This window comes from Castor canadensis, chromosome 12, assembly GCF_047511655.1.
Source record: "Castor canadensis chromosome 12, mCasCan1.hap1v2, whole genome shotgun sequence".
Taxonomy (NCBI): Eukaryota; Metazoa; Chordata; class Mammalia; order Rodentia; family Castoridae; genus Castor; species Castor canadensis.
This window is the reverse complement of record NC_133397.1, coordinates 60,613,146-60,631,282: the sequence shown is the minus strand read 5'-3', so window position 1 is coordinate 60,631,282 and position 18,137 is coordinate 60,613,146. Positions and strand designations below refer to the sequence as shown.

General features: G+C 38.6%; 1 protein-coding gene across 2 annotated transcripts; it reads right to left on the bottom strand.

The window, feature by feature from the left end:
* Window positions 1–1,043: 1,043 nt before the first annotated feature.
* On the bottom strand, window positions 1,044–16,999 carry Snrnp27 (small nuclear ribonucleoprotein U4/U6.U5 subunit 27). Of its 2 annotated transcripts, XR_012439732.1 has the most exons (7): window positions 16,888–16,999; window positions 15,729–15,849; window positions 14,049–14,161; window positions 13,160–13,239; window positions 9,586–9,650; window positions 6,753–6,939; window positions 1,044–6,657 (listed from the first exon to the last, which is right to left on the bottom strand). XR_012439732.1 is itself a non-coding variant. In XM_020152709.2 (6 exons), the coding sequence occupies exons 1-6, from the start codon at window positions 16,919–16,921 to the stop codon at window positions 6,885–6,887; spliced, it is 468 nt and encodes a 155-aa protein (XP_020008298.1). In that variant the 5' UTR covers window positions 16,922–16,999; the 3' UTR covers window positions 1,044–6,884. The 2 variants fall into 2 exon arrangements, 1 of the variants encoding a protein (XP_020008298.1); XM_020152709.2 differs by having other exon boundaries at window positions 1,044–6,939.
* Between the last annotated feature and the right edge of the window lie 1,138 nt (window positions 17,000–18,137).

The window sequence follows — 18,137 nt, the reverse complement described above, 5'->3', positions numbered from 1 at the left end:
GGCTGGGGCCCTGGGTCTGCTGTCCACGGCCTCCACGGCTCCGGGTTCCTGGCGACCTAGCGCCCCATCGCGCATCCTCCTGCACCGACCTGAGCCCTGCATCCTGGGCCGGAATCCGGCTGCAGTGTACAGCCCTGGCTCGCCAAAGGCGCTCCTTCCCTCCTCCCCAAGTGATGGCAGAATTAATTACCCTCTCACACGACTGCGTTTTGAAAGGTCAGAAATTTCTTGTACTGCAGAATAAAGCTGAACCCCAAGATTCTTTAGACTGTAATCAGCTTTAGGGTCTTTCCCTTCAATTCTAAATTAAAATATTAAAAAGAATGCCTCCTTTCCACAATAGCTGCAAATGGTTATTTTTGTGTGTAATGGGCCGGGGGGATGCTTACTTAGTCTATAGAATATTACCTATACAGAACCAAAAGTTTAAGATTTTTCCCTCAAGCTATCAAGATTTTGAAATAAAAGCTCTTGGGAGCCAAGCTGCATTGTTCATATACTGACATCTCCAAAAGCCATTGGTAAGTTCAAAGTCCTCCAAACTGAAACGAGTAAAGCACAACATTTTAAAATAAAATATATTATTGAAAATATATGATAATAGCTCTCTCTTGTCAGGTAACTTACCTACATTATGCACAAGAAACAGGCCCATAGAGGCTAAATAACTTCCCTTTTCCATTCAGCCAGACATGGAACTGAATCTAGATCTGCTTCACCCAGAGCCCAGAATACCAATCTGGTTAATAGTTATACTAAAGACATAGCAGAGAAACAGGTTTCCAGACAAGTCACAGACACTCAAATCCTGGGTAAAAAGAAAGCAATGGGCTAGGGGGAGGTAGCTCAACAGTACAGGGCTTGCCTAGCATGTGCAAGGCCCTGGGCTCAATCCCCAGCACCACAAAAACAAAAAGAAACCCAAAAAACAGGGTAAATAGGAAATTTAAAAAGTGGTCTTTTTTAATGGTTTACAAATCCATTAAAATTAAATAAATTGATCAAAATAAGTAACATAAACATGTAGAAAGCCATGCTGACTATATGGTTTTAATGTTTAATTGGATCTAAAGCTAGTTCTTTTCATATGAAAACACTAGTTAAACACACACACTGAAGGTAAAACTTTTCATGAAGGCACCAAGTTAGAAATGAGAATGGGGAGATAACAGTTTTACAGAGTAATTTCCATTGCATGTTATTTGTAAAATTAGAGTCAATGAAAAGCATGCAATTCTACTAACGTGCCCAATCTGGTATTACTAGAAATACTTTGTGTCAGTGTCTTAATATTTTGGATCTTGTATATTCTTTACATTTTCTCTTGGGTTGCATTGTGACCATTTGGAAAGCATTATTTAACTTATTTGATTATTTACTGGTATGGGTGTTTGAACTTAGGGACTCAGGCTTCCACTGTACTACTTGAGCCACATCCCCAGTCCTCCCTATGAAGGGAGGCATATCCCTTTATTCTTTCTCACTTTCTATTCTCATGACCATTCCCCTAGAATCAACCTGATTGAAAAATAGAATTTTTTAAAAGGAGATTGGGGAGAGGGGGTGTTTGAAATCTGAGTCCAAACCAGCAAGTAGACAATTTAAGCATACACAGTCTAGCTTAAACTTCAAACAAAGACACAAAGTTATATAAACATCAGAGAGTAAGACTAAAGAGCACACCATTTTCCTTCCCTGGAAGAAATGGTCAATTAGCCATCAACACCAATTGGAATTAGTATATTGAACTTCAAAGTGTATTTGGTGCCATCTACTGGAAGTAAAGCAGTAAGCAGAAAACAAAGTACATAACTCACATGTTTAGGCTGCTTATTTTGTTGTTCTTTCAAAGACACCTAGTCCCTAATGCCTCAAAGGCATGAGCTGATTGATAGACAGACTTTACACCCCCCAAAATATGAGAATTCTAGAATGTTTGAACCTTGGGTTTATGACAAGAATTTTAAATAAAAAGCTATGTGTAACAGCATAAACATGAGATGAAAATAGTTTATACACTTTAGCATACATCAAGATAAAACATAGACCTAAGTACAGTGGAAAATAGAAAAATACAAAGACATAAAATATTATACTTAATAGATAATCCTTACTGAGTATCTCAGAAAGCTAAGATGCAGTCTCCTCCTTCTCTAGGGGCTTATCCTCAGGGTGGGCATAAAACAGTACTGTGAATGTTAATGCCAATAGTGAGCAGCAGGTTCATTGCATGCTATGGGAATTCTGATCAAGAGATGTTGCTTCAGTGAGTGCCTCAGAATAATTATCACTCACAATCCTGAAGTGTCTAAAAAGTTCTAAAACTGTGGGAATTAAAGTCCCTCTATTTGTAACTGAGTTTGACACTTCCTAACCACTATGGCATTAAAATGAATTTTGTTTTTTTAAGTTTTTGAAGAATTGATTTTATTCTTAAGTGTAAAAAAATCAGAACTGTAAGTTTCTGCTTTAATATTAATCTCCTTCTTTCTTTGTGACTATTTTGGACACTCCAATATCATGACATCCACAATCATGATATTAAGTTTTAAAATCTTTTAAAACTCTCCTTTGCAAAAATTGTGATTTTAAAACAGGTCAATGGGTAAACTCTGATCTATAATTACACAAAACACAATGTAGCAAGTTTTTGTTGTTTCTTTTTTAAAGGTAGACTTAAGTTTATAACTATGGTACAGAAAGATCTACAAATCACCATGTTGAGTAAATAATTAAAGGATCACTACATATTTTTTAAAAGGTCTTTTACAAGAAAATTGTATCCATTTATTACATGGATACAATTATGGATAATTAAAGGTCAAAATAAAAGCCAGGGAAGTGAAAAGTGAATAGTGCATGGTTCTGTTTACATGAAACATCCAGAAGAGGTAGTAGTAGTTTCCATGGGCAGGGGTTGTAGGGGACAAGAAATGATTACTACTGGGTATAGGGTTTCTTTTTTGGGACAACAAAAATGTTCTAGAATTAGATAGTGACAATGGATGCATAACTTTGTGAATATACTAAAAAACATTGAAATGTAAACCTCAAACGAGTAAATCGTATGGTATGCGAATTTTACCTCAATTTTTTTACATTAACAAAAAAAAGCAGCAGAAAGGCATAGAGAGGGAAGGAAGATTGATATTTCTGTTAGGGTGGATCAAAAATGACTTTAGTCTGAGTAGAAAGAGACCTGAACAATGTAAAGAAGCTACCCATGCAAATCTAGGAGGTGGGGGAAAGTTCCAGAAGAAAGGAAAAGTAGAAAAACTCTGGAGGGAGACACATGCCTGTTCTCAAAGAGCACAGAAGAGGATGGCCAACGTGGTTGAGTGAAGTGAGCAAGAGGGTACAGCTGTGGGAGGCCAGAGTCTATATCATGTAGAGAATTGTAGACCACAGTAAAATGGATTTTATTCTAAATGATATAAAAAAAAATCCACTAGAGCCAAGAGAAATGTGTCCTGATACACATTTTATAAGGTAATTTCTGCTGCATGGGTGGAGAATAAACAGGTAGGGGAAAGAGTGGAAAGACAGAACCTATTAGAAGGTTATTGCAATAGTCAAGGCAGGAGAGATGGTTTGAATTGGTATAGGTAGTTGGAGAAGTAGTCTGATTCAAAATATCAAAACGATTTGCAAATGAATCAGATGTGGACATGAAAGACACAGAGGAGTCAAGAATGACCTAGGGATTTTGTTCTGAATGAAGTACATGAAATGGCCATTTACTGAGAAAGACAGTAGGCAGGGAAATGAGAATAAAGTTCAGTTCATCTTAAATTTGAAGTGCCTAATAATTTGGGTGCATATACAAGACTGTAATTCAGTAAAATACATTTGAGAGCCATGGCAGAAGATATGTGAAGCCACATGACTCACCAGGGCAGAGTGGAGAGTTTGACTAGGGTATGCTAACATTTAGATACTTGGAAACACAAGATTTGGCACAATTTATATCCTCTGTAAGACAGCAGCTTGTTAGAGGAAGAAGACAAGGATGTTCCACCATTGTTACACTTCCAGAATTAGATGGTAAACTAAAGACTTCTTTCTTCTAGATCAGAGGTTTTCTCTCTAGATTTTCAAAGCTTCCTGTTTTCCTTTACCTTTAGTGTTAGCTCTAGGATAACAAACTTACTGATCTGCCAGGTTCTCTCAAATGATCTGTTTACAAAGTATGCTTCCTTAAGGATCTTAAGTCAAATCTCTACCAATACGACACTGATAAAATGACAATCCAAAAACATATAATTTGGCTTGGGATATAGAATTTTATTTTAGAAGATCTGGCTTCCTTAATAAAACAATTAGGTCTGCACAAATTTGATCAAAACAGTCCTTGTCATGGATAAATTACAAATACATGGTATTTTGGTGGTGGAGACATGGGGGACTATGTAGCTTGGTTGGCAGAAAGTCTACACAAAATACGCAAATGCCTAGAGTGGTGACACTGTGCAGTGGGTACTTCAAGTTGTGAAATGGATTACAGCACATTCAAATATTTCAACACTTAGGTGGTAGGTAGTATAACCATCAAGAGTTTCTGCCTTTATGCTCTGAAGAATCTCAGCCTTCTCCTCTGGGAACTAGAGATAATAGTACCAACTCTATCTCATAAGGACTGAGTGGACTAAGGTGCCATATATACTGAAGCATATTATTTTCTTTATAGGGAACTAAGCTATCTGGAAATTCTATCAGAATAGGTGGTCAAATTTCAGATGTAGTAAGGATTTAAAAAATCTAGCAAAAGATTTGTAAAATCATGTGTGTATGATAATTGTTACAGAATTATTTAAAATAGCAAAAGACAAGAAATAATTTGAATGTTCATTAACAGAGGATAACATTCTATGCTACAATGGACTACTGCCTTTAAAAAAAGGCAATTTTACATGTACAGGAAATAAACTTGAGATGTACTAGTAAGTGAACAAAGACTAGGTGAAGAGCAGTATGTATAGTTTACTTCTATTTGAAGAATAAGATATATAGATGTATATATAGATGTTTGAGGATGTCATGGGATATCTGGTTTTTGAGACAGGGTCTTTCTTGTAGCCCAGGCTGGCCTTAAATTCATTAAGTAGCCAAGACTAGCTATGAGCTTGGGGTCCTCCTGCCTCTCTCTGCCTCATAAGTTTTGGGATTACAGTTGTGCCCCACCATGTACAGACATGTATGGGATATTTCTGAATAGACACACAATTAACCCATAACTAGATAAACTTCATAATATCTGAACTGTGTTCCGTGTATTTGTAGTAGCCATTCAAAAACAATTAAAATTAAAATCTACCTACAGATCCTCAAATACCACCCATTTTATGAAAAAGAATGAATAAATGGTTATTATTTTCAATGAAGAGAGAGCTTTTGGGTTCAAGTGGTAGAGTACCTGCCTAGCAAGCAGGAAGTGGTGAGTTCAAATCTCAGTACTGCTAGAGAAAGAACGGGAAAAAAGAAGTTTGCCAAAAGACAAGATCCAAGATATGGAAATAGCATTTTACAATAGAAATACCATATAGCTAATACATTTAAAAAATATCCTCTCAGGATAATAAGCAAAATAAAGCCAGATATTATTACTTTATCCATCAGATAGAAAACAAAAAAATTATTACATATGCTATTTATGCATGCACATAAAATGGGAATGCTAATGTTTTACTGTGAGAGTTGGTTTTTACCTTTTAGCCATATAAATCAAAAACCTTAAAACATATCCATTTATCGCTCATTCACATCTAAGAACTGAGCCTGAGGATTAGGCTCAGTTCTTAAATAAAAAATATACAAGGAATTGCCTAGGAAGCACAAAATCCTGAGTTTGAACCCCAATACTGCAAAGGGAGGGAGGGAGGGAAGGAAGGAGGAAAGGAGGGAGGGAGAGAGAGAGGGAGGGAGGAAGGGAGGGAGAGAGAGAGGGAGGGAGGAAGGGAGGGAGAGAGAGAGGGAGGGAGGAAGGAAGGAAAGCATGTATGTGTGTGTAAGTCATGGGAGACGAGCCAAAGTTCACTACTAAGGGACTGGTTATAAAATAGCTATTAAATTCTAAGTTTCTAAAGAATATTTAAGAGTATTAAAACAATGTTCACAGCACATGAGGAAAAAGGGTTAAAAGAAAACTATATATACATTTTCACTTCATGGCTGTGGGGAGACATGGGAACCTTTTTGGAAAGCTATATACCAAAATGTTTATTATTGATTATTTCTAAGAGTAGATTATAGGTAATTTTTGGCTTTACTTTTTATATCTTCCAAGGTGTTTTTTAATAGTAAGCATGTACTGCTTTTATAACTGGTGTAAAAATGACAAATGGTATTGGGGGGGTGGATAAACAGAAAATACAAAAATCTAGAGGTATTTTTTTCGTACTGTTAATTTTTAAACTATTAAGAATCAAGGTACCTGAATTTACATGTGAAAAAGAAAATGTCTAGAGACACTCTTAGTAATAAAAGTATTTATCAAATATAAAATGGGTAGAATATTGCTTTATTGGAGAAACTCACATCCAAATTACTTTTTTTTTTTTTTAAAAAAGTCCTAACAAACATCCAAGAAGAAAACACATACAGCTTCCATAGGAATAAGGACAACAAAATGGGGTTGATGATTACCCCAAATAATATCTCCTAAAAAAAAAAAAAAAGTAAAATTTTATCTATCTTCTTTTGAGGAAAGGTAAGTGGTAAGTGAACTGTGTATGTCATAAATAAGATTCTCTTACTTTACAAGAAGGAAGAATTCAGATCCTGGGAAGAATTCAGATCCTGTTTTTGATTCATATTAAATACAAAATACAAAATCCACTCTCTGACCAAGATGAGGGGAAAAAAATCATTCTTCCACATTTCAATTCTCATGCAATAAAATCCAAAGGTCTGTTGAATCCACCTTTTCGATTCATGTATTGCCTATGAGAAGAGAAAACTCATTATTATTATTTTTTTTAAATCTAGACTTCTCTTATTAAAAAACAAACAAACAAACAAACATACTTCAGAGAGCCATCTTTAAAATGGTAAAGTCTTATTAGATCAAGGGCAAACACAACAAGGGGATTGGACTATGAGCACATGATAAAAGCGAGAGCACACAAGGGAGGGGTGAGGATAGGTAAGACACCTAAAAAACTAGCTAGCATTTGTTGCCCTTAATGCAGAGAAACTAAAGCAGATACCTTAAAGCAACTGAGGCCAATAGGAAAAGGGGACCAGGAACTAGAGAAAAGGTTAGATCAAAAAGAATTAACCTAGAAGGTAACACCCACGCACAGGAAATCAATGTGAGTCAATGCCCTGTATAGCTATCCTTATCTCAACCAGCAAAACCCCTTGTTCCTTCCTATTATTGCTTATACTCTCTCTACAACAAAATTAGAGATAAGGGCAAAATAGTTTCTGCTGGGTATTGAGAGGGGGGGAGCGGGAGGGGGTGGAGTGGGTGGTAAGGGAGGGGGTGGGGGCAGGGGGGAGAAATGAACCAAGCCTTGTATGCACATATGAATAATAAAAGAAAAAAAAAAAAAAAGAAAGAAAAAAAAGAAAAAAAAAATAAATAAAATGGTAAAGTCTCTGCCAGATGCATGCCTGTAATCCCAGTATTTGGGAGGCTAGGGCAGGAAAATGGAGCCTAGGATACACAGGAAGACACTTTCTGAGATGGGGTGGGGGAGGCAAAGTCTAGGCTAGAAACCATTTGAGTTTTTTTTTTTTTTTTTTTGATACATATTAAGAAGAGATTATTTAGGCCAGGCACTGTGGCCCATGCCTGTGATCCTGGCTAGCTACTTGATAAGTAGATGATCACAATTTGAGTAGCCCAGGCAAAAAGTCTGCAAGACTTTATCTCAACCAATGGCTGGGTGCCGTGGTGTGTGCCTGTCATCCCAGCTACTATGGGAAAACACAAATAGGATGGTGGTCCTGGTTGTCCAGGCATAAAGCAAACCCTAACTAAAAAATAAAGCAAAATGGGCTGGGGGTGTGACTAGCACCTGCCTAGCAATTGCGGGGCCCCAAGTTCAACTCCCAGTGCTGTGAAATTATCTTACTTTTCTTTTTTTCTCTTTTTCTTGGAGGGGCAGAGGGCATGGATACTAGGCAAGCACTCTATCACTAAATTATACCTGTCCACAGTTCATATTTTACTTTTAAAACAAGCCAAAGCCTTTTAGACTTCTTTAAACTCCAAACTGCGGTATGGAAACACACTTTCAAAATTATTTGGGAAGATTTTACAGGCTTAAAAAAAATGAACTGAAAATCCATATTTACTTTAGGTAACACTGAACACTTTAAGGAAATAGAGAGGAATTCCAAAATAGGTGCCCATCAAACAAATTCAATTGCACATTGTAATGGTTCTCCCCTTAAGTCCTTATTTGAAGGAAATTTTAGGGATCACTGTCTGTGATGATTCTAGTATCTTAGCTTAGAATCTCAAATCACATTACTCCTTAGCTCAAAGTCTCAAATCACATTGGAGAGAAAGTTAACATGTGGACGTATCTTTTTTTTTTTTTTTTTTTGCGGTACTGGGACTTGAACTCCTCCACCAGCCTTTTTTCGTAATGGGTTTTTCCAAGATAGGCTCTCACGAACTATTTGCCTGGGCTAGCTTCAAATAGCCTCCTGAATAGCTCGGATTACAGGCATGGGCCACTGGCACCGGGCTTGAACATGTCTTTTTAAATCACTAAGAATTCAATGAGATTTTAAGTCTGGATTGGTTTATCCCAAATCTATGATACAAAGAAAATATACCTATACTTAACAGACAAATATATTTATATAGTTTAAATCTTTACATAATCCATCTAGGTAAACAGTTCAGAAGGGATCTAGTTTAAACCTTTAATTATAGTGAAATCAAAACCTAAAGACTTGAAGTTACACTATTTGTTTATGTACATGGTTTTGATATGTAGCCCAGGCTGGCCTTGAACTCTTGACCTTACCTAAGCTCCTAGAGTGCTGAAATTATAGGCATATGCCACCATGTCTGGCCTGCAATTCTGTTTTACTGAGGAATTTAGTTGTTTATAGCCTTAAAACACTTAAGCTGGGCTGACTGAGGGGCTCAAGCAGTAAGAGCAAAAGCATGAGGCCCTGATTTCAAACTTAGTACTGATAAAAAAAAAAAAAAAAAAAACAGCCTGGCACTGATGGCTTATGCCTAGCAACTCTGGAGACAAAGATCAGGAGAATCACAGTTCGAAACCAGTCCAGGCAAATAGTTCAAGAGAACCTATCTTGGGGAAAAAAAAAAAAAATCACAGAAAAGGGCTGGTGGAGTGGCTCAAGGTGTAGGCCCAGAGTTCAAACCCAGTACCGCAAAAAAAAAAAAAAAAAAAAAAGAAAAACAACTACCTTCTTTCTAATAGCCATTTGCTTTACATGTAAAATGGAATACAAGCAAGGAATACAATACTTCATTAAAATACCAAGGTATGGAGAACTGCTATATGTCCTAAACAAACGTGATTATCCCATAATAAAATCCTTTTCCAACCATGAAATTGATTTGAGTTCAAGCATAATAAAGAGGGCTATACATACCTGTATTTCCTCTTCTGAGACACGTTTATGGCATAGGCATTTACAGAGCCATCTACCTTCTTCCCCTGGAGAAAATCAATAAACAGAAAAACAGGAAGAACACATTATTACATGGATACACAGAAGTGGTAAGAACCATTTAAAGAAAAGACAGCCCAATGAGGGAGACAGAATTTGCAGATTCTCATAATATCCCATGAACTCTCAAGAACTACAATTCTGCTCATATTTTTATAGTCATATGCAGGAATCAATACAATGTTCAAATTAACAAACATTCATGGTATATATTATGTACAAGGCACATGAAAAAATAGAGCAGCAAATTCTAAACTTTTTTGGTCAAAGAATCCTTTGAAACTAGATAAAAGTTGTGAATATTATCTCCAGAAAAATTCACATTCACACAAAATTTAACCTTAGCATATAATATTCTCAAATCATAGAACAGTTTTCTATGTATCTAAATTCCATTTCTTACCCAGATGACTACCATTTCCATGTTTAAATCAGGAATCAGAATACTGACTAACAAACACTCAAGTTAGGTTATCTCTTGCCTTTCTAAATGTGGTAACTACTCTCTTTTTCACTCATCCTTTTTATAGCCTTTTGATCCAGCCATAACCATTTGTCCCCACGCTGTTCCTCAGACTTGAATTACATTCCCTGCCCCCATCCAATCTTCAAATATCTGGTTGTTCAAGAGCCAATTCAAAAGATACAGATATGGTTCAAGTGGCAGAGCATCTGCCTACTGCCTACTTATCCTAGTGAAGTCCTACGTTCAAACCCCAGAGCTGCCAAAAATAAAACAAAACAAAGTTCCCACAATAGGGCTAAGTGTATAGTTCAATAGTAGAATACTTGCCTAGCAGGTGAAAGGCCCTGGGTTAGATCCCCATCACAGGAAGGGAGGAAAAAAGAAAAAAGAGAAGAGGGCAAAGGGTGTGGCTCAAGGTATAGAATATTTGCCTAGTAAGCATGAGGCCCTAAGTTCAAAAACAAGAAAGAAAGAAAGAAAGAAAGGCCAGGCATGGTGACTCATGTCTATAATCCTAGCTATTCGGGGGGCAAAGATTACAAGGATTGAAGTTTGAGGCCAGCCCAAGCTAAAACTTCTCGAGACCCCCCCATCTCAACTTATAAAAGCTGGGAGTGGTGATACACACTGATGCTGTCATCCCAGCCACACGGGAAGCATAAACAGGAGGATCTCAATCTGGGCCACCTTGACATAAACTCTAGACTGTATCTTACAAATAACCAAAGCAGCCAGGTGCCAGTGGCTCAGGATGGTAATCCTAGCTACTCAGGAGACAGAGATAGCAGGATTACAGTTTGAAACCAGTCTGGGCAAATAGTTTGTGACACCTTACCTCGAAAAAAACCCATCACAAAAAAAGGGCTTGTGGAGTGGCTCAAGGTGTAGGCCCTGAGTTCAAAACACTACTACAAAGAAAAAAAGAAAAAGCACAGCAAAAAGGGGACTAGGGATGTGGCTCAAGTGCAAGTTGCAAGGCCCTGAGTTCAAGCTCCAACACTGACAAAAAATTTTTTAAAAAGAAACAACAGGTTCCACAATAATCAATGAGCTAAGAGACTTTGTAACTGATAGCCATGAAGCCAAGTGCACAGAACTACATGACCCTTGTAGGGTCATTAGAAACAACTGACATGGGGCTGAACTATATAGCTCAGTGGAAGAGAGATTACCTAGCATGCATTGGGGCCCTAGGTTCCATCTTTAGCACTGCAAAAGACAAAAATGAACGAACCAAAAACTCCACAGAAACAATCAACATTTCTTGATTACATAGCTCTCCATAATTTTTATAGGATCTATCATTTCTCATCTAATTTCTCCTTTATAAGCAAACATCTTCAGCACCGATTAAAAGCAAAGGGTTTGTGGGCTGGAGGTGTGGCTCAAGGGGTAGAGTGCCTGCTGAGAAAATTCAAGACCCCAAGTTCAAACCTCAATACCACCCAAAACAAAACAAAGTTGCTCCACCCTAACCCTCAGGAACATGAAATATAAATCAGGCAATTGTAACACCAAAAAACAACAACAACAACAAAAAAAACCAAACAAACAAGAAAGTAATTCTATAAATTCCCTTTCTATTCTTCTAAAAAACAATAAAATCATAATTGCTTCACTCTGGAGATATTTTTATTCAAACAACATATAAATATTTTACTTATAAAACACTCTTTAGAAAAAAACAAAGACTTAAGCATATTCAAGGGAGAAAAAGCTGATACATAAATAGCATTAAATTCCATAATTAGGATTTATGTAACCACTGCAAGAACAAGAGCTCATTCTTAATTTTCTGAGTTCAAAAAGGCATGCCTCTTACATGTAAAAAAGTCTATTCAGAATTTGTCACAAATCCCCCCCCACCAATGAATACATGCTAATAAAAATGGGGAAAAAGGTCATGTCTCAGTATTCCTTTTAAGTTGCACACTGTCATTTTAAAACATGCATGCCCCACACTATCACATTAGTTAAAAGGAACTCTTACAGCATCAACAGGTCAATGAACACAGGATTAGGGAAAGTAGATTTTTGACAATTCTCAAAAATCTCAATTTCTATTTGTAAAACTAAAGGGAAAGACTTAAAATTCTAGAAAAGAGATTTAAAAAATACATTCTTTCTTTCCACACATACTCTCCTAGTTTCCATTCTCCCCCTCCTCTCCTTCCATTTCTTCTCTCTACACCTCTTCTATTTCTCACCCATCTTCCCACCTCTCTTTTTTATTTCCCCCTGCCTCCCTACTATCCCTCTCCATCCTCTTTACAATCCCTCCTTCTTTTCCCTTGCTCTTCTTATCTCAGGTATTATAATGAAAGCCAGACAGGATACACTTTTAATCCATCTCCATCCCCCTTCTGAACTGTGAGACATGTAGCAGCTGCCCAATGTCATCTTCATCTGGCGGCAGATGTTAATCTATTACCCAGGTTCCCTAGCTCAATGCCTCAGAGGCATCAATGACTGACTCGCACACCCACACTCCTGGCTCCGGAGTGGTTTTCAATCTGTTCAGGTCTTCCTTATCATTCATTTGCATGACTTAGCAGCTTTCTCCCTTCCTCCAAAGTAACCCACCTCCCATCTGTCCTCCATTCTGTTCCCACAGTCATCTTTCTAAAACATACAAATAATCATGTCACTCCTTTGTGTAAAAATCCTTGCTTCTTAATCCTAGCACTCTAGAGACTGAGGCAGGAGGATCACAAGTTTGAGGTCAGCCTGGACTACGGGATCCTGACTTAAAATTACTCCTCTTTATCTCATTACCTCTACTTGTTCTTTAAGATTTAACTCATGCAGCATCTCTGGCAAGCATTCCTTGAATTATAATGGCAGTTCAATGCTCCTCATCTGTGTTCTCTTGCCCTCCAAATATAGTTAACTCCTTATAAGCAAATAAACTTGTGCCAATGGAAGAAATTATAAGTGATAATAAAATACACACACACACACACACATATATATGGAAAAATATGTATATGGAAAAATCATGGCATTTAGCTGACTATATATTTTACTTACTTTTGTGGAGTCAAAAGAGGCAAATCCCATTAACTTCATCATTTCTATTTCTTCCTCTGTTTTGCCCTCTAGGTCTTCCTCTGCAAAAAATAACTTTTTAACTCTGATATCATTATGTACTTATATATGTACTCACACATACACAAATGTATATGTACATGTACATGTAAATAAAAAGAGTGGCAACAGATTAATAGACATTCCATGTCAATAGCAGAGAATATATAAAAGAAATCCAGTGAGAAAAATTCATCTTAAATTTGGACAGATATAACAGGGTGCAAGAAAAGACTGTGTTGAGCTGGAGGTATAGCTCAAGTGGCAAAGCATTTGCCTAGCAAGTGCAAAGCCCTAAGTTCAAACCCCAGTACTAACAAAAAAAAAAAAAGAGAAAAAGGAAAGCCTGTGCTCTCCTTGGAGCCTTTAAGTAGGATCACCTTTAATAAAATATGATACTATGTATCTAGTTTTGAAGAGACTTCCAAAATAGAGTTTTCTCATGTTTTTAAATACCCTTCCTAGATTACATTAGGAGAACCACAGATAACCAGCAATTCACTAAGATACAATTAAGTCAAAATCTCAAAACCATAGGCAATGAACACTATAAAAAGTTAAATATTTCCAGGCACCAGTGGCTCACACCTGTAATTCTAGCTACGTGGGAGGCTGAGATTAGAAGAATCATGGTTCAACACCAACCTGAGCAAAGAGTTCTCAAAACTCCCATCTCCAAATTAACCTGAGCGAAACTGGATTGGAAGTGTGGCTCAAGAGTTAGAGTGCCTGCTTTGCAAGCACAGAGTTTCAAATTCAAACCTCAGTCTTACCAAAAAAAAAACCTTAATATTTAAAATGTTCAAAAATTAAAGGTTTTATCTAACTTTACCAGTAATTTGACGTTCTTTGCTCTTTGTTTCTTTTGTTTCTTTCTTTTCCTCATCTCTTCTTTCTTTCAGTCGAGAAGGGGAAGGAGATGTGGATCTATGTCGTCTTGGAGACCTAATATTTGTAAGTAAAGATGTTAGAAACACACAAACATGCTAGGCATGGTGGCGCACCCCTGTAATTCTAGCATTCAGGAAGCTAAGGCAGGAAGACAGCAAGTTGGAGGCCAGACTAGGCTAGGTATTGAGACTCTGTCTCAAAAAAACAAACAAAAGGTCACTCTGTAAATCAGTGCAGATATATAAAAGTTTCTGAAAGGTGAAGGCTGAACAAAATCTAAGTTCCAGTCAACCCAGAGTCCATTCTTCATAGCAGATTGAGGAAGAAGCTTTTGTACCTAGTCTCTGACTGTTAAGAAAAAAATAAAAAATACAGAAAGTTTTTATGAGACAGAAAAATCTATCTCTTTAAAAAGTTTCTAACTGTTGAATAATAGGTAGTAGAAAGGAAAGGGTAAGGGAGGGCAGTAGAGGGGCTGAACTAACCAAGTACAGTATATTCACAGCCGGGATACATCGAGAAACTCTTTTGAACACTGACTTTGGAAGTAAAAATGAAAGACAGGACTGTAAAATAAGTACCTGGAGGGGCAGGGAGAACTTGTGGGAGGGGGACAGCAAATAGAAGAAGGTGAGGGAATATGGCTTTGTATACACATGAAATAGAATGGTGAAACCTCCTGCAATTGTTTTAAGTAGGGTGGGGAGGGGGTGTGTGTGGGAAAGATGACGGTAGTGATCTAATCAATGCACAACATAAGGCCATCCGGAATAGTCACAATGAATTTATCCTGTGCAATGAATATATGCTAAAAGTGGAAAAAATGTTTCTAACAATTATACATACACACAGAGGAAAAAAAAAAGTCCACTAAACAACTAATACTTACTAAGAAAGAGCCTTCCTCTAAAGATCCAAGATCATTTAAGATCTCCTGTCCTTTCCCACCCCCCCATTTTTTTTTTTGTTGTTGGAGGTACTGGGGTTTGAATTCAGGGCCTGGCACTTGTTAGGCAGTTGCTGTCAGTTGCACTTGAGCCACACCCCCAGCCCTTTTTAGGTTCGATCATTCTTCAGGTAAGGTTTCACAGTTTTTGCCTGAGCCAGCCTACATTTCACATTTAACTGGGATCACAGGCATGCGACACCACACCAGGCTTATTTGTTGAGACAGGTACTCATAGGATTTCTCCCCACCCCACCCCCAAAGTTTGAAGATCTCCCCACCTCCTGAGTAGATGGGATTACATCCAACCTGAGATCCACCACATCCAACCTGAGATCTCCCATTTTTTATTACATACTTGAATAAACTGTTACCACCAAAAAGTTAAAAACCAACAAAAACAGAAAGTACTTATTTCTTACTCTTGTCAAACACCACACTAATTGGTTTTTACTCACTATTCCTCATTTACTACTCAACTCTGTCATGTGGAGTATAATAAACCCCATTTTGCCAAGGATACGGTTAAGCTTTAGCATAAAGTAGGGTGAAGTTTCTCCATTTCATAAAACTGTAAATTCCCTTACAGAGAATAAAAAGAAATCTCGGGGCCGTGACGGTTTCTTTGTTCTTTGTAGCTGTGTGGTCATCTTCTGGTTTATTTTATGCACCCACCTGGAGCGCCTCCGGTGCGGGGATCTGGAGCGGCTCCTTCTCCGATCTCTGTCCCGAGAACGGGACCTTTCTCGGCGCCGGCGTTCTCTCTCCCGAGATGTGGACCGAGACCGCCTGCGTTCTAATACAAACACAAAAATTGCAAAGCAAAAAAATACTTCAGGTATCCAAAAGAATTATAATGCGAGCTACTTCTAGTTGTCACAATGAAAGATTAAAAAAAAAAAGGAGACAGTAATTTTGAACCAGGATATTCAAACTATTATTCCAACATGTAGGCCAATATAAAAGGAGTTTTTGTCTGTTTTTGGTGGGACTGGGGTTTGAACTCTGGGATTCCCACTTGCAAAGCAGGGGTTGTATCGCTTGAGCCACATCTCCAGTCCATCTTGCTGTGGTTATTTTGGAGATTGGGGGGGTGGAGGGTGGGGGCTCTCAAGAAGTATTTGCCCGGGCTGGCCTCGAACCGCGATCCTCCCAATTTCAACTTCACAAGTAGGATTACAGGGAGAAGCCACAGGCTTAAAATTGAGATTTTTTGTTTGTTTGTTTGGAGGTACTGAGGTTTGAACTCAGCGCCTTCTGCGAGCTAAGCAGGCGCTCTACCACTTGAGTCACGTTCCTAGCCCAGTCCAGGATCTTTACTTCGCATTCCATCATTTGCAGGACTGGGGCAGAAGACAAAACCATACGGGACATCTGTGAGCCAGGGAAACCGCGCACTGAATGCTAAGGAGTGGGACATCAATGCTCACGTCAGCTTGCAAGTATCATTACTCCCAATGACTACAAGCATTCGACTCAGGGAGGTTCGCTGATTTTGGGCACGGTCACCCAGAAATTAAGTGAAGGAACTGGGGTCTGATTTTTAAACCCGCCGGCCACGAGAATAATAAAAGCCACTGGATGAGGCTGACAACGAGTCGGTGAAACCCTAATTCAGAAGGAAAACAAAAAAGCCAAAACACTGCCTTGAAACCACAAGCTGAAACGTAGGACCCATATCTAGATTCCTCATCCCTCACTCTCCTCTGGAGGAAAGCGCCCGCCTCTTCGCTGTTCTTGTGCTTGATTTTCAAAAAAGACAGAAAAGAAGAAGAAAAGGCGGGTGGTGCGCCCGAGACGGAGTCCCAACGCTGTGAGTAGACGCTAGACTCACCCCTCCTTGGAGAGCGGCTCCGACTACGACCCATTCGGATTTCTATCCCTCCTCAGACCGCCCCGGAAACGGCTTAAAACAACTTCCGGGAGAGGCGGGCCCGAGCTTTGACCGCCGACTGGAAAAAGAGAGCTCAGTCGTATGGGTTCCGAACCTTAAAGAACGCAAGCTGCGCTGAGCCGGCCCAGAATCATGCAGCTCCGCTCCGGGGTTCCGGTAGTGTCGGGGTGTGTTATTTGTGCTCCAGCCACACTCATTTCCATCTGACTTTCCCGTTATCTTTGTCCACCGTAGGTATTAAAATATGCTAGTTGATAGTGTTCTAGAAATGGCTGGAGAATTTAACCGTACACGCACCACAACCAAGTTTTCATTTCTCCCATCTTTTGCAGTGCTTGTCCACATGCATGATATACTTTACATGAAATAAAGTCTAATCGGCATACGCTAGCTACCACTTTGTTTTTCGACTTTATAAAATAATGTTTTTTTTATAAGGAGTGAATACATCAGAATTCATTGTCAGCTTTTCTAAATGCCAGTATTGAGAGGGCACCCCAAAATTGCATGGAGTTTTGTAAGGAAAAGCAAAGGCTCTGTATTCGCCCTACTCCCAAGAACTACATCTCAGAAGCTGCCACAACCCTCAAAATGAGAGACTTTATAACGCTCAAATTTGCAGGAACAAGGAGAAAGGCTACCTTGCCCTCACAAGGCTTAACCTTCTGTGGTAGAAGGTAAACCCACTAACCAGGAAAAGACTGAACCTGTGATCCTAGCAAGGCCGATGGCCTATCTTTAAAAAAATTTTTTGGCAGTGCTGAGGTGTGAATTCAGGGCCTCACACGTGGTAGGCAGGCACTGTTCTACTTGAGCCACTCTACTGTCCCTTACCTGGCTTTTAGAACAGAGTGGGGAAATGTTGGAAACACCCTGCCCACAAGTCATAAATTAGATTCTTACATGCTGATGTGATCTCTTTAATACCTGTTCCCACCCCAAAGTTCTAGAAAGGAACCAGCTGTGGTATCTAGAATGTCCACCAGAAGGTCTGAATCCCAGACTCTTGGAATAATCCTGGCAGAGGGTGCACTAAGGTGTGGAAGACAGAAGTTTAAGGGCAAGTGTTGCCAAGCTCCCAGAAGAAAGATTGAGGGGTGTTCCTGGAGAAACACAGCACTAGTGATTGAAGACTTTGTTCCCAGGGAAGACAGAGAAATTATAGGAAGCCATATGGTGGAAGCTTGCTT

Excerpts from the sequence above, each read along its gene's own strand:
- Snrnp27 (XM_020152709.2), bottom strand. The coding sequence starts at position 16,921 with ATGGGTCGTAGTCGGAGCCGCTCTCCAAGGAGGG. Across the intron at positions 15,850-16,887 it reads GAGCCGCTCTCCAAGGAGGG|AACGCAGGCGGTCTCGGTCC; the intron begins GTGAGTCTAGCG and ends TGTTTGTATTAG. Across the intron at positions 14,162-15,728 it reads CCGCACCGGAGGCGCTCCAG|GTCTCCAAGACGACATAGAT; the intron begins GTGGGTGCATAA and ends TACAAATATTAG.